We start from the raw sequence: 18,743 nt of genomic DNA, 5'->3' as shown, positions 1-18,743 counted from the left end.
GAATACAGTATATACATATGAAATGGGTAAAATCACATCGTTTCTTATGGAAATACTTTTAATTATTCGGTGTGCTAACTGGTATAAAACAGATCGATAATTGTGAACATTCTCCATCATTTTCGCCCTAATTATTAATTTACAACGTATTTAGGACGGTACTCTTATTCTGAAGGATTTCAACGATTCGTAACTCGGAAGTACATAGTTATTCTTGTCTGCTTCGTAGCGGTATGGATATATAAAGCAACACAGCTAGTTTATCAACTTGAATTGTCTAAACATGTCTCAAATACGGTTGTTGAGGGTTTTTCTGAACGAGAGATTAACAGCTGCTGCTGAGGAGATATTCGGGGTCGTTGAAAAAACGGTAGCAGAGTATCAGGAGGAAGTTGTCCGTCTACAGAGGCTGCTCGACATTGTTCTTCAACCTGAGATAAACATGCCCAGAGCAGGTAGGCTATCTATAGCACCTCCAGCAGGTGGCGTTTTTTCGTTGTTTCGCCCACTGTTTTTATGTGTATAACTCACGTCGGAGAGTTTGGTAAAGTTCAAGCATAATCCTTTGCTCTGTTATAACACGTTACAGGTCACAACATCCTAATCAGACACTCATAATGCAGCTGTTTTATATATCCTCGATAGGGGCCCCACAAGCGCCATCTCTGGGTTGGCATTTCGCCCATTATCTTAACATCTTCCTTTTCATATATAATTAGGTCGAGCACTTCATACCATTTTAAAATCACAGTGAAAATACCTATTTACATTATCAACACTCTTTTTTTTATAAATGTTTATATAAGATTTAAAAAATAATTGTTTATCTCTAAAGGACATAGTCACCATACTGCATGGCGGTCTTACGTTAGCCCTTGTCCTAGTGTGTTGTACTGGTACCATATTGGGCACCTCTGGGACGTTGGGCACCTCTGGGACGTTGGGCACCTCTGGGATCCTCAGGTCCTCTCCTGGCTCTTCCACAGCCTCCTGAAATTGTGGAGGCACGGTCGGCAGAGAACTGCCCAGGTGGGGTCTTCCCCGTCTCCTCATTATGTGTCCTGCCCACACCATCCTGAGGATATTCCCAGTCTTCCCATGTGGCCCTCCTGTGCCCTATGCTCTCCTGGACTGGGTGTATGTCCTTATGGTTTCTTCGATACTTTCGGCCCTTTACTTCCACTTCATATGACCTTGAGCTGATGTGCCCTATGCATGTGCCAAGACTCCATGTGGCATCCCTGGCGCGAGGTGACAGGAGCACTCTGACAACTTGGCCTTGTTTTATTACAGGCAGATTTTTTTGCATGCTGGTCATAGTAATGTTTTGACTTGTTCTGACATGCACGTTTGTGTGCCTGAACATCCCCAATGACTTTTGGTGCGAGGAGCTTGGGAGTTGTTGGCAACAGAGAGCGTGTGCGTCTAGACATGAAGTGCTCTACAGGACTGCTGCCAAAGCCCTCTGTGGGAGTATTTCTCCACGCAAAAATGGCTTGCCACACATCTGTGCCTTTGATGAGAGTTTTCACTGCTGACTCCGCCTTACCATTACTCTGACTGTGGTATGGTGAAGAGGTCACATGATGCAACTCCCAGGCTTCTGCAAACAAAGCAGTCTTGACTCAAACTGTGGGCCATTATCCGTAACTACACCACTGTCAGGTATGCCATATCTGCTAAACTGCTGCTTACAACAGTCGATGATGCAAGCGGCTGTTGTGTCAATCACTTTCTTCACCTCCCAAAAATCTGAATAGTGGTCGACTATAATCAGAAAAGGAACATTCTTTACTGTGAACAGATCCATTCCCACTTTAAACCAAGGATGTGTTGGTATGTCATGTGGCTGCAGCATTTCTTTTTGCTGTTTAGGTAGATTAGCATTACATATTCTGCACACAGCCACACATTTTTTAATTTCTTGGGTCATACTGAGTCTGACTTTCCTGAGACTGGCTTCGACCCCTGAGTGCCCTGCATGGATATGAGTGAGAATCATCGGGCGTAGAGTTTCTGGCACTACCACCCTGTCGCCTTTGTAGATGACCTCTTGCTGCATTGTGAGTTCGTCTCTGTATGTCCAGTAGTCCCTCACCAGGATTGGCGTACTCTTTCTTGTGTCCGGGCCAGCCTCTTAGGATAAAAGACTGAAACATTCGAGAAGTCTTGTCCTCTGCTGAATGAGTTCTAATAGCATCCTGTGTCTGCGGGGAGATGTTTTGATCAGTAGCATGGTTCACATCTTCAAACTCCGCCTGTACAGCATATACTGTCTCATTTGTCCGATATCGCGGGTGACTAGTTGTTTGTAGTGCTGCTCGAGACAAGAAATCTGCAATGTGAAGCGATGTTCCTTTTTTTTGTATACTACCTGTAGTTGATAACGCTGGAGCTTTAGGGGCAGACAGAATAGGTTTTTTGAAGATGACCTCAAGCAGCTTGTGATCAGTGCGCACTGTGATAGAGTGCCTACCTTGAAGGTATTGATCAAAACGGTCACAGGCGAACACTATGGCTAGGCACTTCTTTTCAATTTGGGAATATCCTTATTCCGTGGGTATCAATGTCCTTGAAGCAAATGCAATGGGCTGCCCCTTCTGCAGGAGCGCTGCCCCTAGGCCTTTGTCACTTGCATCACATTGTAGGGTCACTTCTTCAGAGGTCATAGTACCTCAGTATTGGTTGGTTGCTTACCAATTTATTAATTTGCTCCAATGCATCATCATGTTGAAGCAAGCCATGCCCACAACACATCTTTATTGGTCAGCCGACGCAATGGCTCGCATACGTCAGACAGATGAGGTAGGAATTTGGCTAAGTAATTTACAAAACCAAGCACTCACTGCACTGCTTTTGCATCTGTAGATGGTGGCATTTGCTCTACTGCCTCCACCTTCTTGGGGTCTGGCTTCAGGCCTTCAGCTGTCAAAATATGTCCCATGTATGTAATACTGGTGAGTCTGAGCTTAACTTTGTCTTTATTCAGCTTTAGATTCATCTCCCTTGTTCTTTGTAGGAGCTGAGTCAGGTTGTGGTCATGGTCCTGCACTGCTTCTTCCATTGTACCACCACAGCCGTATACCAGGATGTGCATCATGTTGCCTTCGCTGATATTCCTCTGCAGCTGGTTTCACTCCAAAAGGTAACCTTGTCCACCGGTATCTACCATGTGGTAAGGTAACTGCTCTATTCATCCAAACGTACCTGCCAGTACCCAATTTTTGTATCCATAACCAAAAAGATTTTAGCTTTTATCAGGCTTGGCAGTATCTCTTCGATGGCATTTGGTAATGTGCCCTACATAAAGCTTTGTTCAGGGCACTTGGATGGAGGCAGACTCTTATTTTGCCAGGCTTTTCCACCACAACCATGTTGCTTATCCACGTAGTAGGTTTGATGACCTTCGTAATGACACCCTGTTCCTCCATTGAATCAACAGCCTTTAGTATCTTTTCCTTCAGTGGAATGGGGATTCGACGGAGAAGCTGTTGAACTGGTCTAACATTCATCCACCATCAGGTGGAGCTCACCTGGCAGAGCCCCCAACCCTTCAAAAACGTCCTCAAACTGTTTCAGTATTGCCTCTGAGGTGTTCAAGTCTGATGGGACCTTTTTGTTTTTCTTTAGTGCTAACATGATGAAAGACATGTTGGTGGTTGAGCTGTAGCAACTTATGCTTTTCACAAGTTTCTGCTGAAGGAGAGGCTTTTGCAAGGTTTTCACCACTTTAGCACATGTTTCCCCATCATGATTGACTTGTAGTTCACACTCCCCTACTTGTGTAATAACCAAGCCACCGTACAGCCTTCGCCTTGCCTTGCTTGGTTCTGGCTTTGCATCTCCATCCTGCATTACTTGCATAAAGTCTCTAGCTGAGTATATTGACAGTTGTCTAACTGGCATTTGATACTGCTGCTAGGATCATAATCACAGTTATCACATGTCAGTAGGATAAGCTTTAAGTTTGTAAACCATTTATCTTTGCCACTTTGAACAGAATTAACATCTGTCATGTATAGCATGTCCGCTTCTTCATCATTATGATCACTGCATGTATCCTGTTCTAGCAGATTGACAGGCTTACTTTGTCTTTGTCTGTACACTTCAGCAAAATTAGTTTTTTCCACAGAATTTGCATATAACCCCATATGCTGGTCATTTGGCTCTTGCGTGTGTTGATCCACAGTACATGCACCCATTTTTAGTATTTTTCCGCCTTAGATCACTGTCCGATGAATTATGTTTCCGTTTTCTATCGACATGGTCTCTGTATTTGTTCTGAGTGGCATAATTGACAGATTCTGCCTATTCAGGGACAGTGTTCATCTTTTTTAATTGGATCTACGTCTGTCTGCTTGCTCTGCTTATATCTATGGCTTTAGTCAGCGTAAGTTGTGGTTGGCGCAGGATACTTGCTCTTACTCTGTTATCTTTACTGCCAGGGGAGGAAAATGGATTTATTCAAAGATAACGCATCATACGGGGAGGTAGATGTTCATGCTCCCCTGTCCTCAGTGATTCTCTCTTGTGATTCTCTCCACAGAACAAAGGGACAGGATGTTTTAGTTTTAGAACCCAGCCCTAGCCTGTGGTTGACCAATTAGAAATACTTGCAATTAAACTGGGCCAATGGCCAAATAAGTATCCTATTTCAGGTTGGACCAATGAGAAAGTGCAACACGTAGCTATGAGTTCAGGACTGACATTCCTAACAGATGTTGAACTGAAAAACCAACTATTTCCATTGATAATTCCCTATTACAGAAAAAAACACTTTCCATTGATCATTAGTACTCTATTGACTCTCGTCCTCTGCGTTGTGTATTTATCTTCAAAATATTCTTACACAGCCAATCACAATTCTGTCTCTGATCATTTCGTCTCTCATTGACCCGAAATCACATGAATCCGACAATTGACGCAACCTCACAACATATTGACCAGACGTCTCTGCTTGAGTTTGTTCACATGTTAAAAATGAATCTTTCATAAATCACATTAAAGGTGGGTTCAAAATGTCTTTATGAAACATCAAGGATTTTCTAAGAAATGTTTTCTACCCTCTTCCCCAAGATGTATGTGATGCTGAACATATGGCACTCTCTTCCAATAACACTGAGCAGTGTTGCCACTCTAACATGCGGGTCTTTTTTTATCTAAGCAAAGTTTTTTTTTGTATGGAGATCAATGAGAGTGTCGAATTTGGTCAACAACAAAAAATGTATGGCTTATTTGCTTCTTGAGGATTATATGACGTTTCATAATGCTTCATTTGTTACGAGTGTACTGATTTATAAGTAGGACACTTATTGGAGTTGTCTCGAGATGGCTTTGCATATTCATAGTTGAGGCTAGTAGCATAGCATCTCTCTCCATTGACTACAAGCGGTTGATGTCAACAACCCTCATTGAATATTCAAAACAGGATTACAGTAATGAGATGTATCCACTAGAGGTCGACCGATTTCAAGTTTTCATAACAATTGGTAATCTGCATTTTTTTGGATGCCGATTACATTGCATTCCACAAGGAAACTGCTGTTACGCGAGTGCAGGAAGGAGCCAAGTTAAGTTGCTAGCTAGCATTAAACTTATCTTATAAAAATATCAATCTTCACACAATCACTAGTTAACTACACATGGTTGATATTACTAGGTTAACTAGCTTGTCCTGCGTTGCATATAATCAATGCGGTGCCTGTTAATTTATCATCGAATCACAGCCTACTTCGCCAAACGGGTGATGATTTAACAAAGGCACAATCGATGCACGAATGTACCTAACCATAAACATCAATGCCTTTCTTAAAATCAATACACAGTTGTATATTTTTTTAAACCTGCATATTTAGTTAAGAAATTCATGTTAGCAGTCAATATTAACTAGGGAAATTGTGTCACTTCTCTTGCGTTCATTGCACGCAGAGTCAGGGTATATGCAACAGTTTGGGCCGCCCGGCTCGTTGCAAACTAGTTTGTCATAATTATGTAAAATTCTGACAAACATTGAAGGTTGTGCAGTGTAACAGCAATATTTAGACTTAGGGTTGCCACCTGTTCGATAAAATACGGAATGGTTCCTTATTTCACTGAAAGATTAAATCTTTTGTTTTTCGAAATGATAGTTTCCGGATTTTACCATATTAATGACCAAAGGCTCGTATTTCTGTGTATAATATAATTAAGTATATGATTTGATAGAGCAGTGGTAGGCAGCAGCAAGCTCGTAAGCATTCATTCGAACTTTACTGTGTTTGCCAGCAGCTCTTAGCAATGCTTGAATCACAGCGCTGTTTATTACTTCAAGCCTATCAACTCCTGAGATTAGGCTGGCAATACTAAAGTGCCTATTAGAACATACCATAGTCAAAGATATATGAAATACAAATGGTAGAGAGAAATAGTTGACGTGTCATAATTGCTATAATAACTACAAGCTAAAACATAACTGGGAATATTGAACCACCAGCTTTCATATGTTCTGAGCAAGGAACTTAAACGTTAGCTTTTTTACATGGCACATATTGCACTTTTACTTTCTTCTCCAACACTGTGTATTTGCATTATTTAAACCAAATTGAGCATTTTTCATTATTTATTTGAGACAAGATAGATTTTATTTCTGTATTATATTAAGTTAAAATAAGTGTTTATTCAGTATTGTTGTAATTGTCATTATTTTATATATATATATAACACACATTGGCCTATTTTATTTTTATTTTTTTATATATATATTTTTATTTATTTATTTATTTTTGTATTTTTTTGAATATTTTTTTTTTAGTATTTAAATATATATTTTTTTAATCTGTATCGTCTTTTTTTTGGTCCTCCAATTATCGGTATCGGCGCTGAAAAATCATAATCGGTCGACCTCTAGTATCCACCAATCCAAAGAATGGATAAGCGGGAGCTAGACAGCCCGCAGTGCCGGTTTGTGGACAACGACTCCCATTGTTAGGGCAGAGAGATGTATCTTAATCTTTGCTATAACCCAAGATGTACTCTTAAAGGAGCTGCATGGTCAATCCGACGTCTGCATTGGACGTGCAGCATTTACAGTGTTACGGAAAAAGTCAGGGCATTCATACTTCTTGCGCTTCACGAAGGAAGTTGTCGTCTTTTACTTTGAGATTGGGTTGGTGGATCGCATCAATTTTTTTATGTGCATACACCACCATCTACTGGAGTGTGAGGACAGTCATGGCCTACCTACATAAATGTTCTTCATCAACAAGTCCTGTTCCTCTAAAAAGGTGAAATAGAGACCCAACCCCGTCCAGCCTCTCTAACCCTTTCACACAATCTCATACAGTTCACAAAACATCAACACGTTTCCTCCACTAAACGCTCATCACACAGACTTGTTTAATGTCTCCCTATCATCCACAACTTGGCATTCAAACCTGTGTGCCCAAACCGTAGTCTACTCCACACAACTTCCTCTGTCCTACATCCCATACTCCTCACCTCTTCCTTTACTGACCGGTGCACGCCTACCCTTACTACTAGCATCCCACTCCCTTTAACGAAGATCGGGCCCTTTTGCCCGGATCAAGGACTTGACTTCCCTGCGGCCCAGCAAGACCTGAATATTTACCCCTCTTGCCTCACCGCACTCTTAGCCACCACATCAGCCTTCTCATTACCCTCTACACCTACATGGGCGGGAAACCAGCAAACGCTTATCACCACTTCCATCCTCTCCAATCCCATTAACAGCACTATCGTCTCTACAAACGAGTCTCCCCTATCCAACCTGCCTGTCCTCACACTACTCAACACTGCAGCCCAATCAGAGCAGGTTACCACTCTGAGTAGTTTCAAGGAAGTTGTCAATGAAGTGAGTTTGTGTTTATACAGGACCTCCCGCCTCCACCTACCGTCAACATCCCAGCAACTTTGAGAGAAAACTATCAGAGTTGTCACTAGTTACCACAGCCACAAAGTCATAAACCCCACCTATTTCTACAATGTATCTTCTTAAAATGTGATTTTAAACCTAACCTTAACCATACTGCTAACCTTATGCTTAACAGTTGTGCCTGTTGTTCATGTGTATCTGCCCTCTCATTAGCTAGAATGGTCCCACCTGCTCTTGCCTCCTCCCGACTGCCATCTGTTTTTTGAACTTGGGTCAAACGTTTAAAGTCATCTTAGTGTATGTAAACTTCTGACCCACTAGAATTGTGATACAGTGAATTATAAGTGATAATCTGTAAACAATTGTTGGAAAAATTACTTGTGTCATGCACAAAGTAGATGTCCTAACCGACTTGCTAAAACTATAGTTTGTTAACAAGAAATTTGTGGAGTGGTTGAAAAACGAGTTTTAATGACTCCAACCTAAGTGTATGTAAACTTCCGACTTCAACTGTATATATTAGGCGGTGTCAGAGGAAGGCCCTAAAAATGTTCAAAGACCCCAGCCACCCAAGTCATGGACTGTTCTCTCTGCTACCGCACGGCAAGCGGTACCGGAGCTCCAAGTCTGGGACCAAAAGGCTCCTAAACAAATTGCTACCCGGACTATTTGCATTGACCCCCTTTTTTTGTTGTTGCACTGATTATGCACACTCACATATACTAAACTGACACTCCACAAACACACACTTTCACATTCTTCACATACACTGCTGCTACTCTGTTTATCTATATTGATTGCCTAGTCATTTTTACCCCTACGTACATGTACATACACTACATGACCAAAAGTATGTGGACAACTGCTCATTGAACATCTCATTCCAAAATCATGGGCGTTAATATGGAGTTGGTCCCCCTTTGCTGCTATAACAGCCTCCACTCTTCTGGGAAGCCTTTCCACTAGATGTTGGGCTCCCGAGTGGCGCTGCAGCGTAAGGCACTGCATCTCATTGCAAGAGGCATCACTGTAGTCCCTGGTTCGAATCCAGGCTTCATCACATCCGGCTGTGATTGAGAGTCCCATAGGGCGGCACACAATTGGCCGAGTGTCATCCAGGTTTGGACTGGGTAGGCTGTCATTGTAAATAAGAATATGTTCTTAACTGACTTGCCTAGTTAAAGAAAATAAAAAATGTTGGAACATTGCTGCGGGAACTTGCTTCCATTCATTAGTGAGGTCGGGCACTGATGATTAGGCCTGGCTCGCAGTTGGCATTCCAATTCCAATTCAATTGTTCCGGAACTCCAATTTGAGCAGCAGCAGCTGAAAAATGAGCTCCTACAAATATTGAAATTTACATGGTTTTTAGAGTGAAGTACATCGGAAAAAAGCAAAAGAAAACTGCAAGACTGAATAGGAGAAAAAACAAGCAACAAACAAAGAAGATAGGCTTTTGAAAAATAACTATTTTTCATAAAATTGTAGTTATCTTGGCTAGCTGACGTTTACCAGTTGCTAAGCAGTTGCTAGGAACTCTTTTGGAAGAAGCTAGCTAGCTAACGAAGAACAACAAAGAATATCTAGTTAACAGAAGAAAAGAGAAAATCAGGACAGAAGAAAAAGGATATCAAAGTGAAACAGTTCTCTAAAGACACAGGAGACAATAATACAAGAAACAACACTTCTGTAGCTTGTCAACTATGTGTCTGTCTATCCCTGTTCTCTCCCCTCTGCACAGGCCATACAAACGCTTCACACCGCGTGGCCGCTGCCACTCTAACCTGGTGGTCCCAGCGCGCACGACCCACGTGGAGTTCCAGGTCTCCGGCAGCCTCTGGAACTGCCGGTCTGCAGCCAAAAAGGCTGAGTTCATCTCAGCCTATGCTACCCTCCAGTCCCTAGACTTCCTGGCGCTGACGGAAACATGGATTACCACAGATAACACTGCTACTCCTACTGCTCTCTCTTCGTCTGCCCACGTGTTCTCGCATACCCCTAGAGCATCGAGCCAGCGGGGTGGTGGCACTGGAATCCTCATCTCTCCCAAGTGGACATTCTCTCTTTCTCCCCTGACCCATCTGTCTATCTCCTCATTTGAATTCCATGCTGTCACAGTTACCAGCCCTTTCAAGCTTAACATCCTTATCATTTATCGCCCTCCAGGTTCCCTTGGAGAGTTCATCAATGAGCTTGACGCCTTGATAAGTTCCTTTCCTGAGGATGGCTCACCTCTCACAGTTCTGGGTGACTTTAACCTCCCCACGTCTACCTTTGACTCATTCCTCTCTGCCTCCTTCTTTCCACTCCTCTCCTCTTTTGACCTCACCCTCTCACCTTCCCCCCCCTACTCACAAGGCAGGCAATATGCTTGACCTCATCTTTACTAGATGCTGTTCTTCCACTAATCTCATTGCAACTCCCCTCCAAGTCTCCGACCACTACCTTGTATCCTTTTCCCTCTTGCTCTCATCCAACACTTCTCACTCTGCCCCTACTCGGATGGTATTGGGCCGTCCCAACCTTCGCTCTCTCTCTCTCCCGCTACTCTCTCCTCTTCCATCCTATCATCTCTTCCCTCTGCTCAAACCTTCTCCAACCTATCTCCTGATTCTGCCTCCTCAACCCTCCTCTCCTCCCTTTCTGCATCCTTTGATTTTCTCTGTCCCCTATCCTCCAGGCCGGCTCGGTCCTCCCCTCCTGCTCCGTGGCTCGACGACTCACTACGAGCTCACAGAACAGGGCTCCGGGCAGCCGAACGGAAATGGAGGAAAACTCGCCTCCCTGCGGACCTGGCATCCTTTCACTCCCTCCTCTCTACATTCTCCTCTTCTGTCTCTGCTGCTAAAGCCACTTTCTACCACTAAATTCCAAGCATCTGCCTCTAACCCTAGGAAGCTCTTTGCTACCTTCTCCTCCCTCCCCCCCCTCCTCCCTCTCTGCGGATGACTTCGTCAACCATTTTGAAAAGAAGGTTGACGATATCCGATCCTCGTTTGCTAAGTCAAACGACACCGCTGGTCCTGCTCACACTGCCCTACCCTGTGCTTTGACCTCTTTCTCCCCTCTCTCCAGATGAAATCTCGCGTCTTGTGACGGCCGGCCGCCCAACAACCTGCCCACTTGACCCTATCCCCTCCTCTCTTCTCCAGACCATTTCCGGAGACCTTCTCCCCTACCTCACCTCGCTCATCAACTCGTCCTTGACCGCTGGCTACGTCCCTTCCGTCTTCAAGAGAGCGAGAGTTGCACCCCTTCTGAAAAAACCTACACTCGATCCCTCCGATGTCAACAACTACAGACCAGTATCCCTTCTTTCTTTTCTCTCCAAAACTCTTGAACGTCCCGTCCTTGGCCAGCTCTCCTGCTATCTCTCTCAGAATGACCTTCTTGATCCTAATCAGTCAGGTTTCAAGACTGGGCATTCAACTGAGACTGCTCTTCTCTGTGTCACAGAGGCTCTCCGCACTGCTAAAGCTAACTCTCTCTCCTCTGCTCTCATCCTTCTAGACCTATCTGCTGCCTTTGATACTGTGAACCATCAGATCCTCCTCTCCACCCTCTCCGAGTTGGGCGTCTCTGGCGCGGCCCACGCTTGGATTGCGTCCTACCTGACAGATCGCTCCTACCAGGTGGCGTGGCGAGAATCTGTCTCCGCACCATGCGCTCTCACCACTGGTGTCCCCCAGGGCTCTGTTCTAGGCCCTCTCCTATTCTCACTATACACCAAGTCACTTGGCTCTGTCATATCCTCACATGGTCTCTCCTATCATTGCTATGCAGACGACACACAATTAATCTTCTCCTTTCCCCCTTCTGATAACCAGGTGGCGAATCGCATCTCTGCATGTCTGTCAGACATATCAGTGTGGATGACGGATCACCACCTCAAGCTGAACCTCGGCAAGACGGAGCTGCTCTTCCTCCCGGGGAAGGACTGCCCGTTCCATGATCTCGCCATCACGGTTGACAACTCCCTTGTGTCCTCCTCCCAGAGTGCTAAGAACCTTGGCGTGATCCTGGACAACACCCTGTCGTTCTCCACTAACATCAAGGCGGTGACCCGATCCTGTAGGTTCATGCTCTACAACATTCGCAGAGTACGACCCTGCCTCACACAGGAAGCGGCGCAGGTCCTAATCCAGGCACTTGTCATCTCCCGTCTGGATTACTGCAACTCGCTGTTGGCTGGGCTCCCTGCCTGTGCCATTAAACCCCTACAACTCATCCAGAACGCCGCAGCCCGTCTGGTGTTCAACCTTCCCAAGTTCTCTCACGTCACCCCGCTCCTCCGCTCTCTCCACTGGCTTCCAGTTGAAGCTCGCATCCGCTACAAGACCATGGTGATTGCCTACGGAGCTGTGAAGGGAACGGCACCTCCATACCTTCAGGCTCTGATCAGGCCCTACACCCAAACAAGGGCACTGCGTTCATCCACCTCTGGCCTGCTGGCCCCCCTACCTCTGAGGAAGCACAGTTCCCGCTCAGCCCAGTCAAAACTGTTCGCTGCTCTGGCACCCCAATGGTGGAACAAGCTCCCTCACAACGCCAGGACAGCGGAGTCAATCACCACCTTCCGGAGACACCTGAAACCACACCTCTTTAAGGAATACCTAGGATAGGATAAAGTAATCCTTCTAACCCCCCCCCTTAAAAGATTTAGATGCACTATTGTAAAGTGGTTGTTCCACTGGATATCATAAGGTGAATGCACCAATTTGTAAGTCGCTCTGGATAAGAGCGTCTGCTAAATGACGTAAATGTGATGTAAATGTAATTCATCCCAAAGGTGTTCAATGGGGTTGAGGTCAGTCACGTTCTTCCACACCGATCTCGACAAACCACTTCTGTATGGACCTCGCTTTGTGCACGGGGACATTGTCATGCTGAAATAGGAAAGAACCTCCCCCAAACTGTTGACACAAAGTTGGAAGCACTGGAACTTAGGGGCATCCGCCAAACCCAGTCGGACTGCCAGATGGTGAAGCGTGATTCGTCACGCTTTACACCATTCCAGCCGACGTTTGGCATTGCATATGGTTATCTTAGGCTTGTGTGCGGCAGCTCGGCCCATTTCATGAAGCTCCCAACAAACAGTTCTTGTGCTGACGTTGCTTCCAGAGGCAGTGTGGAACTTAGTAGTAAGTGTTGCAACCTGTGGACAGACAATTTTTGCACGCTACACACTTCAGCACTCGCCGGTCCCGTTCTGTGAGCTTGTGTGGCCTACCACTTCGTGGCTGAGCCATTGTTGCGCCACTTCACAATAACAGCACTTACAGTTGACCGGGAAAGCTGTAGCAGGGCAGAAATTTGACAAACTGACTTGAAAGTCACTGAGTTCTTCAGTAAGGCCATTCTACTGCCGATGTTTGTTTGTCTATAGAGATTGCATGGCTGTGTGCTCAATGTTATACACCTGTCAGCAACGGGTGTGGCTGAAATGGCCGAATCCACTAATTTGAAGGAGTGTCCACATACTTTTGTATATATAGTGCACTACTTCAATTACACAGGAGATTGTCGACAACTTAATTGGGGAGGACAGGCTCGTGGTAATGGCTGGAGCGAAGTGGAATGGTATTGTTCTGGAAATTCTTACACAGGGACACAAAGTAAATCTTAAATGAATCATTGTTTATCAGCGTGCTGGAGAGGTTCCAACAAACTTGATGCACCATAGTGAACGTCTGTAAGGAGCTCTAACGGGGCAGTCCTGTTAGTTCTCTTATATACTGCAGACAAGTCATTTATGCATGATTTAGCTTATTCATAATTCATTCATCATTAACATTTGCTTCATTCATGTGACCACCAATACTGGGTCATGCATGTGACAGACCAATACCTCACGAGGCTTCTTCTCTAAGCTGAGACCTTGAAACTGAGATATCTTTCGTTCTCAACAAGGGTCTGGGTGTACTGCCGAATTGCAGATCCTAATAGTGAGGGTTCGTTCAATCAGTCACGGTTATTAGAAAAGCACAAACATAACATTTTCCATCATTGCACGGACAGGAAGAAAGAACTCTGGAGGAAAAAGGTGGAGGTGTATGTTTCATGATTAACTACTCATTGTGTGTTTGTGGTTAACGTACAGGAACTGAATTTTGTTTGTTCTCTCTATCTGGAATGCCTCACCATCAAATGCCGACCGCATTACCTCTAGAGAGAGTTCTCTTCAGTCATCGTCACGACCATGTATATTCACATTTAGATGGAATATCTGGCTGTTTTGGCTGCCTGAGCCAATTCGCCTCTAAGCAGAACATATAAGGCCCTTGGACTATAAGGAGTAATATTAGGGTCCTTTAGTTCATTATTGGGCTACCCAGGCCCATGTTGTGCATCTAAGGGTTAAGAACATAAATTGTGGATGAATGATATTACATTGTATTGCACCCACTAAACTTTTTCCACTGATCCCTTCTCCAATATTCATGTAATCTGTTGTTGCTAGCAATATTCATAAATACAATTGTATTTATATTTTGAGATCTGGTCGCGGACTCCCTGCAGTGTCGGACCCACTTTGGGAACCCCCGGCTAACTCGTTAAGTTTGTCTAGCTCAACCTTAATTTTTTAAGACATTGGATGTCAAAGGTAGTTATTTTTGTTCAGGATTAAAGTTTATTTATTTTAGATTAGTAGACGTTAATTATTGCAGGCGTACCAGACAGGAGGTAGGTCTACATGTCATTGAGTTTTCTGTTTCATCCTTTCTCCTTTCCTCCAGACCTCCAGCAGCGTACTCTCTCTGTCTCTGTCTCTGAAGAGGAGGTTCCCCCTGAGCAGCAGCAGTGTGAGCAGGAGTGGAGCCCCAGTCTGGGACAGGAGGACCCAGAACCCACACAGATTAAAGAAGAGCAGGAGGAACTCCGGAGCCGTCAGGGGGAAGAGCAGATTCAAGGGCTTGAGGCAGATACCATAGAATTCATATTCAATCCCGTCTGTGTGAAAAGTGACCGTGATGGAGACCCAACTCAGCCCTCACATCTCTATCAAGCCCAAAAGGAGGGAAACGGAGAGAGAGACACTCTACCCAGTACTACAACTGAAAAGATCAAAGCAGAACCTGATGGAGAGGACTATAGGGAATCAGAACCAACCAGTGTCTCTCAGCCTTTCTCTGCTGTAAATCCAGACTGTTCTGCAGTTCAGAATGAAAACAGTCAAAGTGTCAGTGGTATGGAGACTGGAGGACCTCAATCAGGTTTTAAGTCAGTCAAATCAAAGAGAATAGAGATGGTAAAAGGACAAAGGTCCCGTATCAATACTAAGGGTAAGAAATCTACACAGTTGTCCCTCCTGAAATCACCCAGTCAAGGTCATGCTACTCCTTGTTGTAAGGTGTGCGGTAAGTATTTTCATCACATGGGTTCATTAATTAAACACGTGCAAATTCATACAAAGGATGAAGAAGGTATTTGTGGTGTGTGTGGAAAATGTTTTCAGTCCACAGAAAGTATGAAAGATCACTTCCAAACTCACATTGCAGATAGGTTTTGTTGTCATGTTTGTGGTAAAGGGTTCACCTTAAACAGTAATCTAAAAAGACACATGAGGAGCCACACAAGAGAGAAACCATATGGTTGTCATTATTGTGGCCAAGGATTCAGCACCGGCAGCACTCTGAATAGACACATTAGGATTCACACAGGGGAGAAGCCATTTTGCTGCCCTGATTGTGGCAAATCATTCACTCAGAGTGGACATCTAAAAATACACATGAGGACCCACACAGGCGAGAAACCACATAGCTGCCCTGATTGTGGCAAAGGATTCAGCATTGCCAGTAATCTGTCAGTGCACATGAGGATTCACACAGGAGATAAAAGACAAAAGGATTCAGCGCTGGCACCAATCTGAATGTGCACATGAGAACTCAGGGGAGAGACCATTCTGATGTCCTCATAGTAGAATGTATTTCCCAATCAGGTACATGGAATAACACACACCAAGGAAGCATTTTAAATGTGTGATACTGGCAGTATTTTTCTAAATGATAGAACTCTGATAAAGTAACATGAAGAACAATCACAAGAGGGAGAAAACATGACAGTGTGCTGTTTGGGGAGAGGTCTGGAGACAGACGATTGAGAGGCACATTGTACAGTGCCCTCAAAAGTATTCATACCCCTTGACTTATTCCACATTTTGTTGTGTTATAGCCTGAATTCATAATGGCTTAAATAAAAGTAAAAAATCCCCTCATACATCTACACACAATGCCCCATAATGATAAAGTGAAAACTTTTTTTTTTTGAGAATGAAATCTTATTTACATAAGTATTCACACCTGAGTCAATACTTTGTAGAAGCACCTTTGTCGGTATGTCTATCTGCTTTGCACATCTCGATGTGGGGATTTTCTCCCCTTCTTCCTTGCAGATTTTCTCAAGCTCTTAAGTTAGATGGGGAGTAGCGGTGAACAACAAGTCTTTCCACAGATTTAATGGGATTCAAGTCTGGGCATTGGCTGGGCCGCTCAAGGACTTTCATATTCTTGTTCTGAGGCCATTCCAGTGTTACTTTGGCTGTATGCTTGGGGTCATTGTCTTGTTGGAAAGTAAATCTTTGCCCCAGTCTAAGGTCATTTGCACTCTGAAGCAGGTTCTCATCAAGGATTTGCCTATATTTGGCTCCATTCATTGTTCCATCATTCCTTACCAGTGTCTCAGTCCCTGCCACTGAAAAGCATCCCCATAGCATGATGCTGCCGCCACCATGCTTCACGGTAGGGATGGTTTTCTCCAGACATAGTCAATTGGATGCACCTGAGCTCAATTTTGAATGTCCTAGCAAAGAGGTGTGAGTACTTATGTAAATTAGATATGGGTGTATTTCATTTTCAGTAAATTTGATTTTTTTCTAAAAACATGTTTTCACTTTGTCGTAAGAGGGTATTGTGTGTAGATGGGTGAGAATGATTTATTTGATCCATTTTGAATTCAGGCTGTAACACAACACAATGTGGTATAAGTCAAGGAGAATGAATCCTTTCTGAAGTCCTTGTATATTCCACTCTTAGGTGAATAAAATATGACTGAATTACAACTTCAACATAAGAACAATACATCACCCGACGCAGCCACCACTGTCTAACAGAGAGCAGTCCGTGGATTTCTGAGCAACAATAGTCCCTGCTCATTAGTTATAGGATGACAGAAAGACATCTGAAACTATGTCCTCCATCTCTACATAAAATGTTTTTATCAGTATGTTGAAATTTGCCACATTACATCTGTTAATTCCATGGTAACTCTATGCACAAGGACCACCTTTTAACAATTTCCACAGAGGATTTTACAAAAACACATTTATAGAAAGAACTGTGCAGATCCAAAGTTTGGTAACAGAATAAAACTGTGTTATACTGTAATTCTGTTACCAAACTTGGCATCTGCACAGTTTTTCCAGTAAATGTGTTTTTATTTTATTTACTGTGTAAATTGTTCAAAGTAGTCATTGTGCATATAGTTGTATGGTTTGTTAAACTTAGGAAATCAATGGTTTTGTTTTGGCATACATTATAAAGTGAAAAAAATCAGAGTCTCAGTGTAATTCCGTTACCATGGAATTGCTCTATAAAGTAGTTTTCGCAATATCAGTTACTTTTGTATATCAGTTAGTGTCCACAGGAGCTGAAATAATCCTACCATTATTATTACCTCTGAGCTTGATGCCAATATCCACTCTGAGGGGAAAATACATTTCTTTTGTTTTCCATGTTTTGACAAGCATTAAGAAAATTGTTGTGCTATGCTGAAGTGGACCCATTCATATACTGTAAATGAACCTTCTGAAACATGTTTTTTTCCTATTCTAGAGATTGTACATTTTTCTGACTTTGTATAACAGAATAAATGTTGATAACACATGTTCATTGTGAGGTGTCATTGCCTGCACATTTCTTTTCCCTTTGACTGTGTTCATTGCACTTTTATGAAACATTGGAACCATTGAAATGTTTAACAGTTACAATACATTCGGAAAGTATTCAGACCCCTTGACTTTTTACACATTTTGTTACGTTACAGCCTTATTCTAAAAATGATTATATTAAACAATTTCCTTATCAATCTACAGTACACACAATACCCAATAATGACAAAGCGAAAACTGGTTTCTAGAAAATGTTGCACATTTATAAAAATAAAACAAATACCTTATTTACTTAAGTATTCAGACCCTTTGCTATGACTTAAAATTGAGATCAGGTGCATCCTGTTTCCATTGATCATCCTTGAGATGTTTCTACAACTTGATTGGAGTCCACCTGTGGTAAATTCAATTGATTGGACATGATTTGGAAAGGCACACACCTGTCTAAATAAGGTCCCACAATTGACAATGCACGTAAGAGCGAAAACCAAGCAATGAGGTCGAAGGAATTGTCTGTAGAGCTGCAAGACAGGATTGTGTCGAGGCACAGATCTGGGGAAGGGTACGAAAAAATGTCTGCAGCATTGAAGGTCCCCAAGAACACAGTGACTTCCATCATTCTTAAACGGAAGAAGTTTGGAACCACCAAGACTCTTCATAGAGCTGGCCGCCCGGCCAAACTGAGCAATCGGGGGAGAAGGGCCTTGTTCAGGGAGGTGACCAAGAACCCGATGGTCACTCTGACAGAGCTCCAGAGTTCCTCTGTGAAGATGGGAGAACCTTCCAGAAGGACAACCATCTCTGCAACATTCCACCAATCAGGCCTTTATTAGTGGCCAGACGGCAGCCACTCCTCAGTATAAGGCACATGACAACCCACTTGGAGTTTGCCTAAAGGCACCTAAAGGACTCTCAGACCATGAGAAACAAGATTCTCTGGTCTGATGAAACCAAGATTGAACTTTGGCCTGAATGCCAATGGTGACA

General features: G+C 43.5%; 1 protein-coding gene across 2 annotated transcripts; it reads left to right on the top strand.

Moving 5' to 3' along the window:
- The first annotated feature begins 214 nt into the window (after nt 1-214).
- On the top strand, nt 215-17,751 carry LOC106584463 (zinc finger and SCAN domain-containing protein 2-like). Of its 2 annotated transcripts, XM_014169823.2 has the most exons (3): nt 215-455; nt 14,608-15,228; nt 16,903-17,751. In XM_014169823.2, exons 1-3 carry the CDS (start codon nt 284-286, stop codon nt 16,908-16,910), a joined length of 801 nt encoding a protein of 266 aa, XP_014025298.1. In that variant the 5' UTR covers nt 215-283; the 3' UTR covers nt 16,911-17,751. The 2 variants fall into 2 exon arrangements, with proteins under 2 accessions (XP_014025298.1, XP_014025297.1); XM_014169822.2 differs by having other exon boundaries at nt 14,608-17,751.
- The last annotated feature ends 992 nt before the right edge of the window (nt 17,752-18,743 follow it).

This window comes from Salmo salar, chromosome ssa23 (assembly GCF_905237065.1).
Source record: "Salmo salar chromosome ssa23, Ssal_v3.1, whole genome shotgun sequence".
Lineage (NCBI taxonomy): Eukaryota > Metazoa > Chordata > Actinopteri > Salmoniformes > Salmonidae > Salmo > Salmo salar.
Note: the sequence above shows the minus strand (reverse complement) of the source record. Positions and strands in the feature narration are given on the sequence as shown.